This window comes from Pectinophora gossypiella, chromosome 18 (assembly GCF_024362695.1).
Source record: "Pectinophora gossypiella chromosome 18, ilPecGoss1.1, whole genome shotgun sequence".
Lineage (NCBI taxonomy): Eukaryota > Metazoa > Arthropoda > Insecta > Lepidoptera > Gelechiidae > Pectinophora > Pectinophora gossypiella.
Window position 1 is genome coordinate 5,984,813 of NC_065421.1, and position 14,825 is coordinate 5,999,637.

Sequence of the window (14,825 nt, forward strand, 5' to 3'; positions counted from 1 at the left end):
TTGGATCATTATCACGTGGTCTGTGGTGAACCAAAAATCGCGAGGATGCGAATCACATCCCCGAGAATAGATAGGTAAGTATGTGACCTAACCTGTGATTGAGCTGGTTGTCCCTTCAGGTTGGAAGGCCAGATAGGCAGTCGTTTATGTAAAATACCGGACCTGTCAAATTTTCAATCTTATAACGGCCATTTCGTGATCCCTAGTTTGGTTAGGACATTACAGGCTGGTCACCTGATTGTCCGAAAGTAAGATGATCCCGGTTACTACTTACTGATGTAAGTAAGTAGTCGTTACATGTCAGGGGCCTTTTGGCGGCTCAATAATTTATTTATTTATTTATAAAGTACAACCACATCACATATATTAAAACATTTTACATATAAGGTTACGGTATTATGACTAATATATATGACAATTACGGCGTACATAACTTATACAATTAAGGGTACTTAAGTATTTAAATAAAAACACTGTTTACCCGGCGAATGATGGAATGAGTTTATAAATAATAACCCTGAGACCAGGGTTGATGGGGTTGGTAATCCACCTCACAACCCACACGATAGACGATAGAAATTTTCAATGAAAAAACGGGATAACGCTAGAGAGATGATGATGAAGTTTCCTAGATACTAGGAAATACGTTGAAACATTTTTCTAAAGTTAATAAAAGTAACAAAATTAAAAATAATAATATCGTTGGTTATTGTAGAAGGGGTGTGTGAAAAAGGAGAAGTGTTTACGCTACGCAGGCTGATCACGGATGGGTGCGCACACGCATCCGGTCGCCGCACTCGTTCCGAGACTATATGACTCCTTTGTGTCCTGTGTCCTGATGTGAAGCTTTATTATAGACCGTGATTTTGTAGGTATTTAGTTCAAGATCTAAAGATGAGGGAATTAAATAAAAAAAATATTAAATAAATTAAAAAATAAATAAATGATATTATGTTTTAACACTACTAAAATATCAAAAGTAGCTACAAATTGTTTTATGATTTGTGACTTTATGCACAACGATTTTATTATTATAAGCAGGGCACTTTGGGAACGTTCTCTGCAGTAAAAAGGCGCAAAACTTATGTAAAAAAAGCTTATTACCTAACCTTTAGGCAGATTAGACCAGTATACAAGAAAGAACAATTTCAAAACAGAAAAGCAGCCAGTGTCCTCACTATTTAAAATTTTGCACAACGGGAACGGGTATGGCACGATACGGATTATGAGCCTGTACTGTATGTACCCACATCTATATATGAAACAGAGAGTTTCCAGTCAAGTTCTAGACAAAGTAAGTACACCAGCTTTATAAATAAGGTGGTGGTGTATGTCATTAGTAGTTCAATTATAGGCTGGCAATGGAAGCAAACTCGTTCAGCCACCAGATAAACGTCGATAGCTGACCATTATCCAGTTCCATAGAAAATATCTGTATTTAGTCGAGATGTTTTCTAGTAAGAAGCTGTGTAAATGTGCTGTTTTACTTTTTTATAAGCGATCTATTTTGAAAACTTTGTAAATGCATCTTTTTAGTAAAGGTTTTTAGTTTGTCTAAAAATAAATAAGTGTTACTGTTTTGCCTATTTATGAGGACCGCTTCGTAAAATTATCCTGTATGTTCTTTATTTTTTTTTAAACATATTTGAGAAGAATGAAAAGAAATAAATAAGTTTCTTTTTCTAAAATTTTTATCTTTTGACGTTTGACTGTTGCTATAAAGGTAATGAAGATGGTACTCGTATAGGTTATCTTTTTCTCTTCCTTCGAGCGGAAATTATTCTATGCAATTACAATCACGATGTGGGATGGTTTTCCATCCAGAGAAACTTCACCACGCTTGCAATTCCGATACTAGGACCAGTCGCGTTAGTTTTCTAATGGAACCTACCATCTTTACATACCTACACTTGACTACTTTCATAGCCATTCCTATTTCCTGCCATCTATTATCGCGATCGGGCAAAACTTTCAGATATATTTATGAGATAATTTAGTATTATAAACAGTAGATTTCTATCAGTGTTTCCTAGACTTTCATAAGCAGGAGTAAATCACAGATTGTAAACTACTTTTCAGTTTCGTTTTTTGTGCCTGCCAATAAAATACCTGTAGTCATAGAGCAACACGGATTTTTGCCCGTAGCAAAAGACTGTAATACAATGTTGTGGGTTATAATTATTATACCACGGAATAGAAGAAAGACGTTGGAAGGGCCAATTCGGTGCGAAACGCGCGCCATACAAATATGAGCAATTATTTCATACTTCAACTACGCACTCGACAAGTCCGCAAACTTTACGGCCCACGAAGCTCCGCGCTAATATATTAAAAGGTCGTCTTGTGTATTTTAACCTGCAGGGCAAAACGTCAAATATCAACAATCATGCAAAAAGATCCCTCCTTGTCACTGGAGAGCTAAAAATCTTAGTATCGGCAATTTACCAAAAAAAAAACTTTTTTATGCAGTATTTTTCGAAATATAATAATAAAATTGGTGCCTTTCATAATAAAATATACATTGCCGGGAAAGTGGCTATGGAATTTGCGAAGCAGTAGTGTTGTTGTAAAAGAGAGTTGGGTTGAACCGGCGACAGCGGTTCTCATACTAAATGCGCGTTAGGGCCTTTCCAACCTCTTTCTTTTATTCCGTGTATTATACCTATAGAATGCGCTGGTGAGTTAAACTCTATGTTCTATGATGGACTAGGTGAACTAGAAAATAAGTCATCATCATCATCAACAGTCTACACTTGTCATAAACCTCTCCGATGGCACGCCACTGAGCTCGGTCCTTGGCCTTTCTCCTCCAGGCGCTGGCAGCCACCTTACGGATATCAACATTCTATCTAGCCCAAGGACGTCCTTCACTAACTACGTTTTCCAAAAAGAAAGAAAAATACATTGTTTGAGGTTCACGCGGTTATTATCTTAATTAAAACACACAATCCCGGGTCGACGATGTGACGAGATGTTTGCCCTTAGAAAAAAAATACCTACCTACTCCACTCTAATTACATCAGTCGTCCCGTGTTCATGGCACATGCAACAGTGTTGAAATATCGGTAGTCTCATATCCCTGATAACAACCCGGTAAGAACCCGGTATTATGAGTTTTAATTAGAAATAAAATAATTGTGATGGATTATAAAATGGATGTATACTGACCAGGTCAAGCCGCAGACTGAAGGATACATGCTTCCTCGGCGGCGGGCCTGGCGGTGCTGTGCCCTCATAGAAAGCAGCCTCCTCCAGGCCGTAGTCCTCGCTCTCCGTCCACTCCAGCTTCATGCTGCTGGGACTGCCGGACAAACAGACAACTATTTATAGGTATATTATTAATATTAATTACACCATTCATAATTTAAAAGAAAGAAAGAAAGAAAGAAAGATTTTTTTTATAAAACAACCGGGGTAGACCAACCGCATGACCTTTATCCCATAGAATATAGGCTATTATATATAAACTTTATTCCCAAAACAGTGAAGTTTACAAAAGTATTTCATAAATTAAGATTAATAATTTACGACTAGTAGCTAACATTGCCCAGGAAAATGGGACTGACTCAGCATATTGTTGCTAAGAGTTGGTACTCGTAACATCACTTTCTCTACTCTACTGTTAGCAACACTGATATTCTGCCAGTACCCAAGTTAAGCTTATCAATCAATTGGTAATAAATGTAGAATTAAACGTGCCAACAAAAACAGAGCAAAGCTCTGATCTAATCTCGTTAATACTCACTGCTAAATTCTTATTTTTATTAACCTTCCTAAGTATATCATACTCCCTCGACCTCTGTGGTCCAGTGGTTGAGCGATGTGCTCATGATCCGGAGGTTCCGGGTACGAATCCCGGTGGGGATAAATCACAAAAATCACTTTCTGATCCCTAGTTTGGTTAGGACATTACAGGCTGATCACCTGAAGTAAGATAATCCGTGCTTTGGAAGGCATGTTAAGCCGTTGGTCCCGGTTACTTACTTACTTACTAATGCAAGTACGTAGTCATTACATGAGTCATGTCAGGGGCCTATGGCGGCTCAATAATAACCCTGACACTAGGGTTGATGGGGTTGGTAATCCACCTCACAACCCACACGATAGAAGAAGAAGAGTATATCGTACTGGCTTTTACACATTGTTACTGGTGCCATTAAATCGTGAAGTAAAAACATACGTTCATAAAACTTATACTCTACCAACCTTAATAACAATAACGATAAAGTTATCAATTACCATACAAATACCTATAAGACGAAGACATAAATAAAGTTATAACTGAAGCCAGTTAGTACACAAGTTCGACAGTTAAATCAGCTCGCCTTGCCTGCAAAGTGCCTAGTTATGGTCACGGCTTTATTACAACCCATTCTTGCGTCTGCGCACGCCACACTATGGCTTCTAACCGCAACAGCCTATTCAAAATAATCGGCGACAGCCTTCGTAACCGCTGTCTTTTTCTTACTAAGGCCCGTCACACACGTGGGGATTTTAGAATCGGCTGTATCGGCAACCACTAGGTTGTTCTTTCGGTAGGATTTAGCGACTAAGTTTTTGTGGAAGTTAAATGTGAATTTCTTACTTAGGTTTGTTGGAGTTTCACTGTTTAAGCTTTAACTAATGTCTTTGGCACACCAAAAGGCCTGTATGACATTTTGTGGGCCAATCGTCCGGTAGTACAACAAAACACATACCCTAAGGGACACCTAATGCCAAAGTGAAATAACGCAGTTGGAATGTGGGTGCGCAATGAAGTGAATAACGGCCTTCTTGATCGAGTGGTTGAGCGTAAGTTCACGATCCGGAGGTCCTGGGTTCAATATCCGGTGGTGACAAATTCAACGAATAATTTGTGAGACTGCCCCTAGATTAGTCAGGGCATTGCGGGTTGAAATAACCCGGCTGACACCAGGGTAGATGAGGTTGGTAATCCACTTCACAATCCATACGATAGGAGAAGAAGATAAACCGACTGAAAATAAGAGTCCGTGCATCGGAGGGCATGTTAAGCAGTCGGTCCTAGCTACTATTTACTTAAGTCGTTACTTACATCATGTCATGCCATTGGCGGCGCAATAATAACCTTGACAGGGTTGGTGAGCTCGGTAGTTGATCTCACAACTCACACGAAAAAAAAACATCGAATTAGTCACTAAACTGTTAGGGTTGTAACGCGGACCCGAATTGAAATTGCCCCCGCGCTGCTTCTAACCTGCGTTTGGTGTGCTATAATTATTATAAGTACATATAAGCATAGTTTGTAAAAAGTCAAATTACAGAACCACTCAGAACATGATACACTATTTAAGTATTTTTACTTGCCACGAAAATTATAACTTTGGCACATACATAACATATATACCACTGCTGGGCACAGGCCTCCCCTCAATCAGCCGGAGGGGGTATGCAGCATACTCCACCACGCTGTTCCATTGCGGGTTCAAGCCTGAATCAGGTGATTCAAGCCTGAAAAGCCCTTGCCAAACAAAGGACAGTCTCACAAAGTGATTTCGATAATGTCCCCATCGGGAATGGAACCCACAGTACTTAGGCACAATTCAAATAAAAAAAATAAAAAGTATTTATTTATTTTATTTCAGTTTATTTTGGAAACAGATACGGCGCGCGGCGGACCTAAACAAGAGTGAAAGGGACAGAAGACGAATCCGTGGAAGTGCCTGTCGATCAGAGTAGAGGGCGAACCAGTTCATCTTGCCATGCATCAAGTCTATCAAGCGGTTTTATATTTTTTATGCCCTCAAAGCGACGTGCGATGCTTCTGTTATTTATGTCCTAGTCTGGTAGCTTCTGTGGAATTGATATTAATCTAGAATAAATATTTTATAGCCCTTATTATAAGAAAGAACAGGCGCGGCTTAAAAGTAGGTAGATACCTAAGTATTTTTTTTATCTCGTTGAGTTTTTCTTACAATCTGTAAATAGCTTTTTAGATGCGATATTTTTCATAGATGTGTTGTAACTTATAGCATGAAATAACTATTTTTGTAACCGTTACATGAGCCATGTCAGGGGCCTTTGGCGGCTCAATAATAACCCTGACACCATGGTTGGTATTCCACCTCACAACCCACACGATAAGAAAAAGACTATTTTTATCTTATTTAATTCAACCCTAATTCTACCAGTCGAAAGGGTCTACTGAACGTCATCATAATAAAATAATCCCTACACTTAATTATTTTTGTCGTTACTAATCTGCCGTTCTTAGAAGCGACGGCTCATCAAAGCTATCGACATTAGTTAACACTTCTCAAAGGTAACGAGGTGATCCGGCGGAAGTCCTAAGGCACGTGATTCCGAAATAACCAGACAACGATACAATAATGGATATCAAACGCCATGTAGAGCAAGAGCAAGGATTGGTTTAGGATGGTCCTTTCGTGTAGGATGATAGTGAACGAATTGGACGGAGCATAAGCATTTCTTTTTGAAGAGAAGAAGAAATGATTTTGACTCGACGTTGTGATGTTTTTGAATGTTTTGACGAGAATAAACAATACAGTACCAATTTGGTGAAAAATCTCTGATATAAATCGCAATTATTAGTTCGGAAGTTTTTTTTAGCGATTCTTGAATTATGGAGTTCGTCCACTCTTTCTACGCTGAAAGTTACTGGATAACTAAATACTTATCACGCGAAATATAAGTGGAAAACTTCAATAAAATATATTTGTAAAATATGTACACTTATATAAGTAGGATCTTCCTTAATCCACGGAAGTCCTAATGCTATCTCCTGATTAATTTACCCCGTCACCCTAGACATAGTAAACATTTCGTCGGCAGATTTCGGCGCGAGTGAGCCACCGTGCCCGGACCATATCCGCCGGATACGGCCGATGAGACATATTGTCTTGTAATTGAAACTGCGTGTCGATTTGTTTGTAACGTTTATACTGATGCCGTCACGGCCGTGGGGTGGTGAGGGTGTGCACTGGGATGGGATTTCACGTTATTTACCGGTCGAACTCTTTAGCCGACTATGCACATCAAATTCAAAATCAAAAATATCGTTATTCTACTGAATAGAATCGGTAACATAATCGTCATTTTTTACATAACAAGCGTCTCATCCGCCTAAAACTACATCCGGCCAAGTAGTTAATGCTATCTGCGGCAAATCTGCAATAAGTCACGTCAAAAAAAAGCCTAAAACTACTGCAGCTTCTCTTGTTCAGAGTGCATGAAATTAAAAGATCGAGAAAGCAAAACATTATAAGCTGATTTTAATATTGAACGAAAACTGTCATTTTATAAAAACCAACAGAACATGATAAGTATATTTAAAAAAACAAAACTTAGGACGAACAAGGAGGCCGTCGTTAACACTCGGCAACCTGTATAGTCTGGAATAAGAAGCTGCAAGAAAAACCTCGGCACAGGGCGACGTCTTTCCCTAGACGTTCACTTTAAAAAAAATACTGTTATACAATTTAGTAATTTGGCTGCCTAATACCATTGTAATGTCAATTAGCTAGTTATACCTATATAAATTACATATCTCGTATCTTTCGTGCTAAGCTGTATACCGTTAGTGCGAAAGAGACATATCTCTCCTCTCTTTCGCGCTAGGCGATGTAATCTTATAATCATTTTACGCCGTCTCCGTAAGGCCCAATTTCTATAAAATGAGATTTGGTTTTTAAAAGGCATATTTAAAAGGCGTTACGACCACATTTGTGGTATAATAGGTACAGATTATTTAAAAGTAAAAGCTCTAGCAAGTCATAATGTAGCCAGTGGAGATACAATATCATTATTTTCACTATGAGTACTATAGTAATATGCAGTAAGGTTAAAAAGGTAAAAAAGGAACCTTACTGCATATTATTAGATAAGCAGAGGCTTATCTCAGTAGGTTTCCCTATAGCATGGTGGATTAAAAATATATCTAAGATAGACATGTGTAATTATAAAATTATAGTTACCTACACCTTTCTTTTAGACGAGGCTGCACACGTTTTGTTTATGTTTGAAGCTATCTATCGCCTCTATCGGAACATGAAAGCATGAAACAACATACAAGATTAATGTCGACCATGAGATAGCAGAGCTCCACGTGTAAAACCAGTATCTTCAAAAATATGGTAAATAAATATATTACTTATTTATCGTCAACAATCTAAGATATACTAATACAAGAAAATTAAGCTATTGCATATTATTTATATTGCAATCAAGGCGCCAATCGTTATATTTTACTTCGTTATTTCATCAACGTTTTCATAACATACCATAAACATAAACAGCCTATATAAGTCCCACTGCTGGGCACAGACCTCCCCTCAATCACATTAACATTAACAACACACATACAACAACATTAACATTTAGTAACATGTTCAATGACCGGAAAATGTCTAGATACAATACTTCAATTCCTAGTATCCTGGGTCAAAATACATAATGTAAATTACTAAAAATCCAAAACTGATAAAGGCATTCTCTTTATTTTATTTATTTATAATTATTGTAACTATATATTAATTAAGAAAAACGAAACAATGAGTTGCATATAATTTTATCACGTTGTGCAAGTACGATGCATAGGTACATCGTCCTTAACACAAAAATTTTCCTTTAATTATCTTATCGAAAACGTATAAAAATATCTTAGTTGTTTTTGTTTCTTTGATAAATAATATTCATTCATGTTACGTATCTTATTAGGTAAATAATTGATGGAAAATACATCATTTCTAGTTGAAGGTAGACCCGCTTACATTCACGTAAATGTCTGTTAGGACACTGTGTAAAATAAAACGTTTGCTATCTAATCATGGAGATATTTTATCTAATTCGTTAAACCAATCAGAGGCAGTGCGCATCTAACGTAACATGCCAAAAAAAGTAGGTAAGTAGTCTTTATAAAAAAAAAAACAAATATGAAAGATTATTTAGCGTTAAAGTCAAGGACCAAATTCTTTGGTTAAAGTCCATGAAACAGAATACTTAAAAACTTATACGCTACCTATACGCAATGGAAATAGTACATTCAAATTTTTAAAACAACTTTTAATAAATATTCTTCAGCGCATTTTATTTCAAGTGGTTTATCATACCTGTCTGCAGAATTAAATTCGCGTGTTAATGTGTGGTTGAAGGAACCTAAGAAGCTTACTTTCTCCGAACTGGGAACCTTTGATTTGCATTGCCCTGAGGGTTGAACATTATCACTGAATGAAGATGGAGGAGGAATGAAGCTAAGAGTCGAACTCTTTAAGGAGACAAATGTGACTCCAATGAGAACCTACACAAACTGAGTCTCTAAATAGGATTTTTTCATTTTAACATTGTAAATGTTTGTGTTAATAAATAAGTTTATTACTAAATTATTATTGTTATAAAATTTATTGCGTACCATATCCCAAAAAGATCTTCAAGATCTTCTTCTTCTTCTTTAGGTTTCTCTTTAAATGCATAGTCTATTCTGTAATTCTTGTATCGTGTGAGGTGGATTACCAACCCCCTCAACCCTAGTGTCAGGGTTATTACTGAGCCGCTATAGGCCCCTGACATGATTCATGTTATTCTGTAATATGGACGCAAAATAGTCGCTACAATAGAAGACGAAGTTGGCCCGCGATTTTCATAACATAGGCCGAACTTTCCGGGAAGAAATACTCGTAGAAATATGAGAAATATTTCTGGAATTTTCGCTCCAATCTCTGTAGACAGGTCGCTGCTCCTTGTAACAGATGCTAATGAATTAGAAGGATAAGGTTCCCGACCTACAGCCACACAGACATCAGACGTGCCATGTGCATGGCAACAGTCGCACGCACGCTCGCATGACGGGTTCGCGTGTCCAGTAATCGCTTTATTTCTGCTCCGGTACTGAATTGATCAGTGAAAGCATTTCTTTGTCTCAGTGAAAAGAGGTTTTGTGGGGAATGACATTGACCACCCATATTTGATAGGCTAGATTTGCAAATCTAGTTAGTAGATTTGCAAAATTAGCAATAAACACTGTCTAAATCAAATATTTAGACAGTGTTTAAACACTGTCTAAATCAAATATTTAGACAGTGTTTATTGCGGATACCAATACTTAATTCATCTAGCAAATAAGTCAGCAAGCAAATATTCAACGGGTTATTCTTGTTGTTAAATTTTACCTTCTGCATTTAAATATACTATCTATTATTATTGTTCAGTTCATTTCAGAAAATATGGGTCCAATTGAAGTAAAAACTTAATACAGTTACCTATAATTTGACAGAACACGCCATACTTGGAAGTCTTAGATGTCATAGACACAGTATCTTTGACAATAATAATGACAGCAATCGAGTTTTGCAGTGAAGTTTTGAATCAGGATTTGTAACGAATTTGAGCCTGTAATTTATAAAATTAATGTAATAAAATGTCGAGATTCACTAAGCCAAGTATAAACTGGGTAGAATTGGAGAAATTGGTGGCACCAGATCAGAAGGGCAAGTTCTTCGCATTCAAGGCTAAATCGGACGCTTACTTCAGACGGTTAGACAGCTTAGTTATTGGGAAATATAGCGAAATTTTGCTTTGCTTATGGGACAACAGCTTCTCTAGTTGTATAGGCTTTTCTTCTAAAACAAAGCACGAACTATGCATGTTATAAATCTACTTATTTCATTCAATGTCAAACAGTTGTTAGATAATTTACGGGAGTTTGATTCTGCCAACAATCTATTTTATAGTTTGGCGGAGCATTTTTGTAAAGGCACTGTTTACTTACAAAAAAAATTACTTTTTTTTGTATTATTGCCCACCGAAACATTGCTTGATTTTATTTTTTTAATGCAAAAACGGAATGGAGCATCACGGTCGATTATTCTCCCTACCCCTATATCAATAGAAGGGAGGTCTGCCCAGCAATGCACTGTTGTTTACGTTTCCTATTGTTAATATTTCTCATCCTAAAGTGTGGAATCTAACCCCCCTGAGCCTCCGCCGATCGACTGGGCGGAGTATAAGAAGATAGTCCCGATCCCAGGCCTGGTGGACAACTTCCAGACGGCCTACCAAGCCTTTAAGGCACCCTTCCCAGCAGACACCCTCACCAGTCAGGTCGACAGCCAATGGGCGAAGTTGCAAGAAGACATCAAGAAGTTTGTGTCTGAACAGCAGAAAGAAATTGATACGTGAGTGTTTCTCATATTTATCATGAGCTCGATTGCGAGTGATTTGTACATACTTACTTTTGTGTTACTCAGGGAATCGGAAAATTATGAGTTTGAGATCCAGAAAATGATGGAAAATGTGTATACTTATAATGTAACACTGTACAGCTAAACTTTAGGTACCAAAAACTATCATTGTTGTCAAAAGTGAACTTTTAACTACCCTATACTTATTCGGCGTTTGGAACCTACACTTTGTCGTTATGTGGTACCAGGTACCTCTGTAACTATTTGTCAATTTATTAGATTGCTTAGGTACCTGTTAACCAAAAAAAGTGGAATGTCCTGAAAACTCGGACATTAATTTCAAAATTGTCTTCAAAATAAGTAACCATCAATATATTTCAGGGCTACAAAGGAAATAAACAGAATAAAAGCCCTGCCGAGGTTCGAGGATATGACCATGGAGACGTTCTTTGACATGTACCCTGATGTTGCTATAGACCCAGTAAACAAGCCTTCCTTCTGGCCGCACAACCCTGAAGAACAGCCAGATTATAAGGAACCTGAGACAAAAACGAAAAAATGATGTTTTAGAAATGTTTGAAACATTTTTTATTTCTTTGTGTTTTCGTTCGGTCCTGTTTAATGTATGAAATTAAAAGTATAGCTGTATTGCTAGAGAACTAATTGTCTTACATGAACTACCCTAATGGGAAATAGTCGTGATCCGATATATGTATGTTATTAATATTGATGATTAACTGTTGTTATAGAAATATATTTGAAGAGCTCGGTGGCGCAGCGTGTTGAAGTTAAGCAACTTTCGCAAAGGCCGGTTATAGGATGGGTGACTACAAAAAAAAGTTTTCATCTCGAGCTCCTCCGTGCTTCGAAAGGCACGTTAAGCCGTTGGTCCCGGCTGCATTAGCAGTCGTTAATAACCATCAATCCGCACTGGGCCCGCGTGATGGTTTAAGGCTCGATCTTCCTATCCATCCACATGGGAAGGCCCGTGCTCCAGCAGTGGGGACGTTAATGGGCTGATGATGGTGGGATAGAAATATAGGTACTTACCTAGGTATCAAGTTGTGGAGTGGGTAGCTCGATAAAAATATTTCCTTTACCTACTTACTTATTTATTGATGGAAGAGACTTTGTAGGTATCACAAGGACACAATCAAATAATAAACTTATGAACAAGACGAAAATGTTTCAGCATTTTGACTTTTAGTAATTTCACTTTCATTTGCCCAGCTTTGCGTTGCCTTCTCAAATAAAACGACCGACATTAAACGCGTACCAAATTAACCGCTTTCTGCGGTATTTCGGATTCCTCATTAAAATCGCGGCTATTGGCGTATATTCAAGCAATCGCCGGCCTAAGTCCAAACACCGTGAGTTATTGTCTATGGACTAACTCACCACAGACTGAAAAGCAACTAGACATTCCGTAAACACATACATACATAAATTCACGCCTATTTCCACCGGGGTAAGCAGAGAATATGGAATTCCATTTACTTCGATCCTGACACACTTCTCTTGCTTCCTCCACATTCTGCTTTCGTAAGCCTATTATCATTTATCCGAACTACGTGTCCAAACCAACTTAACACTCTGTTCTTAATCTTAGTCACTTTTTCGTCTTCACCACAACTTGTTTATCACACTGTTTCTCACTCTATCATATACATTCCGTAAAAAACTCCGGAAAAAAGAATAAGATAGAAGGCAAAGACATCGCTCTACGTTTTCTCTACAATGAGCAAAATTGAAAGGTACTAGCTTGGGATACCAGCGATTCAGCCAGAATGCGTTAGAAGCTTTGGCAACTCTTACAAGAAATAACTATGCAGACATTTATTGCCCAGCAACGAAACAAATTCCATCTAGGGCAAGCCGTAAAATCTGTCTATTTTTCTTTATGAACTGTGGGGTTAACAGAAGGGCTGCGCTTGCGTCGCTAAATTTAGCCCGACGCATTCAGGGTCGCGGGCGCACGAAATGCCAGCCGCGCGGCAAATTATGATGGATGATACGCTCACATTTCACTTATTTTCAGCTTTATTAAGTGAGGCTAGGAATGTGTAATTGAAACATAGACGCAGTGCGAGCGATTACTCATAATTTGCAGCTTGAGTTAAAAATAGCAAGTGTACATTAAGTTACCAATGTTTATTTTTCTATTGGTTATTTATATATTGTATTTATGAGCTTGAATACCTTATATTATATATACGACGATAAGCTTTATAGTATCGTTTTGACCATATTGAAGCCCAAACAAAGAGCGAGAAAAAAAGATAAATTTTAATCTTCATTAACTAAAGAGCCACGCTTTTGTCGTTGTATTCTCAATGAAGGAGTTACCAGGTTCGTTCCCCAAAAAAATATAGATGGCGCTGCACAGGGTTACCTTCGTTTAACCTCTTAATTTCATGGATAACAGTCATATATGCATCTATTATCTTTGTTTTTGGGTATAAATGATGACCCCTGTTATTACACACAGTCACTACACATCTTCCACCCATTATTATTTTGATCTTAAAAAAGACAAGCAATATAGTTAGCAACATAATTCTATACAATACTGATCTAAATATTATTATCAAGCAAAAATTATTTTTATATATGCTCCTGCCATTACATTAGATTTTTGAATTATTATTATTATTGCGTATGGCAGACAAAAATAAAATACCCTGCGGTGATAATATATCCAGCTTAAGCTCCCCTAACCAAGAATTATTATAATTAGAATTATTATTTATTTATTTATTTTTATTATTATTTGAATTATTATATACTTACCCGAGTAATGAGAAAATAGGTAATTATCACGTTAAATCTAGACAGCGCCATCAATATTATTTTTGGGGACGTAGACTGGAAAGTTCCTCATTCTTCTTCTTCTTCATACTACTTCATTTGACTATCCGATATCAATTGTTTGACTTCTTAATGTAAATATCTTGCTACAATATTAAAATAATGCGAATAACAATGTAGCAGTTGTGCTTAGGAGTTTCATGTTAGCAAGTGTTCATATTTTCAAAGCTAAGGTTACAGAGTGCGCGAACTTTTCTTAGAAACGCGTCTGGCAACAGTGGAGTGCATATGAGGTATATAACAGCCATAATGCATATGCACACAATTAATATCTCCAATGCTACCTACCGATAGATCGATCGTTTCTTGGCACTGAATGTAAATAATGAAATATTAAGAAATAAAACAATGATGCTGGTCGGAATATGGGAATATGATTACAGATAAAACTATAACATAAAATAAATTTTAGTGAACGGTAATATCAACTCTATATTATGTACCTACTACCGTCAAGTTTTGATAAATATGTCACCAATTTCCGTCCTATTCCTATTAGGTACTATGTCGTATAGCTAATCCGTCGAATCCAAGAATCTACCCAATCTACTAATCTGTCGAATTCAGAATCTGTCGAATCCAGAACCTGTCAAATCCCGAATCTGTCCAGTCCCGCACAAAGGCCGGAACCAACTGAAGGTGTTGTTGACATCTACAATTTTGAAATAAAACATACAATAGGAAAATATCTCTAAGAATAAGTACAATATGTCGTCATCCATGTGATCTATAGACAAAGAAAGTATCCAGAAAATGCTCAGCTCTTTCTTTGAACTACGAAGTTTTTAAAATAAAAGAAGTGTC

At 37.2% G+C, this 14,825-nt stretch overlaps 2 protein-coding genes across 4 annotated transcripts in view; one reads left to right on the forward strand and one right to left on the reverse strand.

The window, feature by feature from the left end:
- LOC126374922 (ETS-like protein pointed) overlaps positions 1-14,825 on the reverse strand; it is a 161,887-nt gene that overhangs the window by 126,854 nt on the left and 20,208 nt on the right. For all 3 annotated transcript variants that reach the window (XM_050021698.1, XM_050021699.1, XM_050021697.1), the window contains exon 2: positions 3,169-3,301. In XM_050021698.1, the coding sequence (XP_049877655.1) occupies positions 3,169-3,291 (123 nt within the window). In that variant the 5' untranslated portion in view covers positions 3,292-3,301. The remainder of the gene's footprint in view (positions 1-3,168; positions 3,302-14,825) is intronic.
- On the forward strand, positions 10,391-11,715 carry LOC126375064 (ATP synthase subunit d, mitochondrial-like). Its single transcript, XM_050021907.1, has 3 exons — positions 10,391-10,506; positions 10,929-11,147; positions 11,535-11,715. Exons 1-3 carry the CDS (start codon positions 10,391-10,393, stop codon positions 11,713-11,715), a joined length of 516 nt encoding a protein of 171 aa, XP_049877864.1.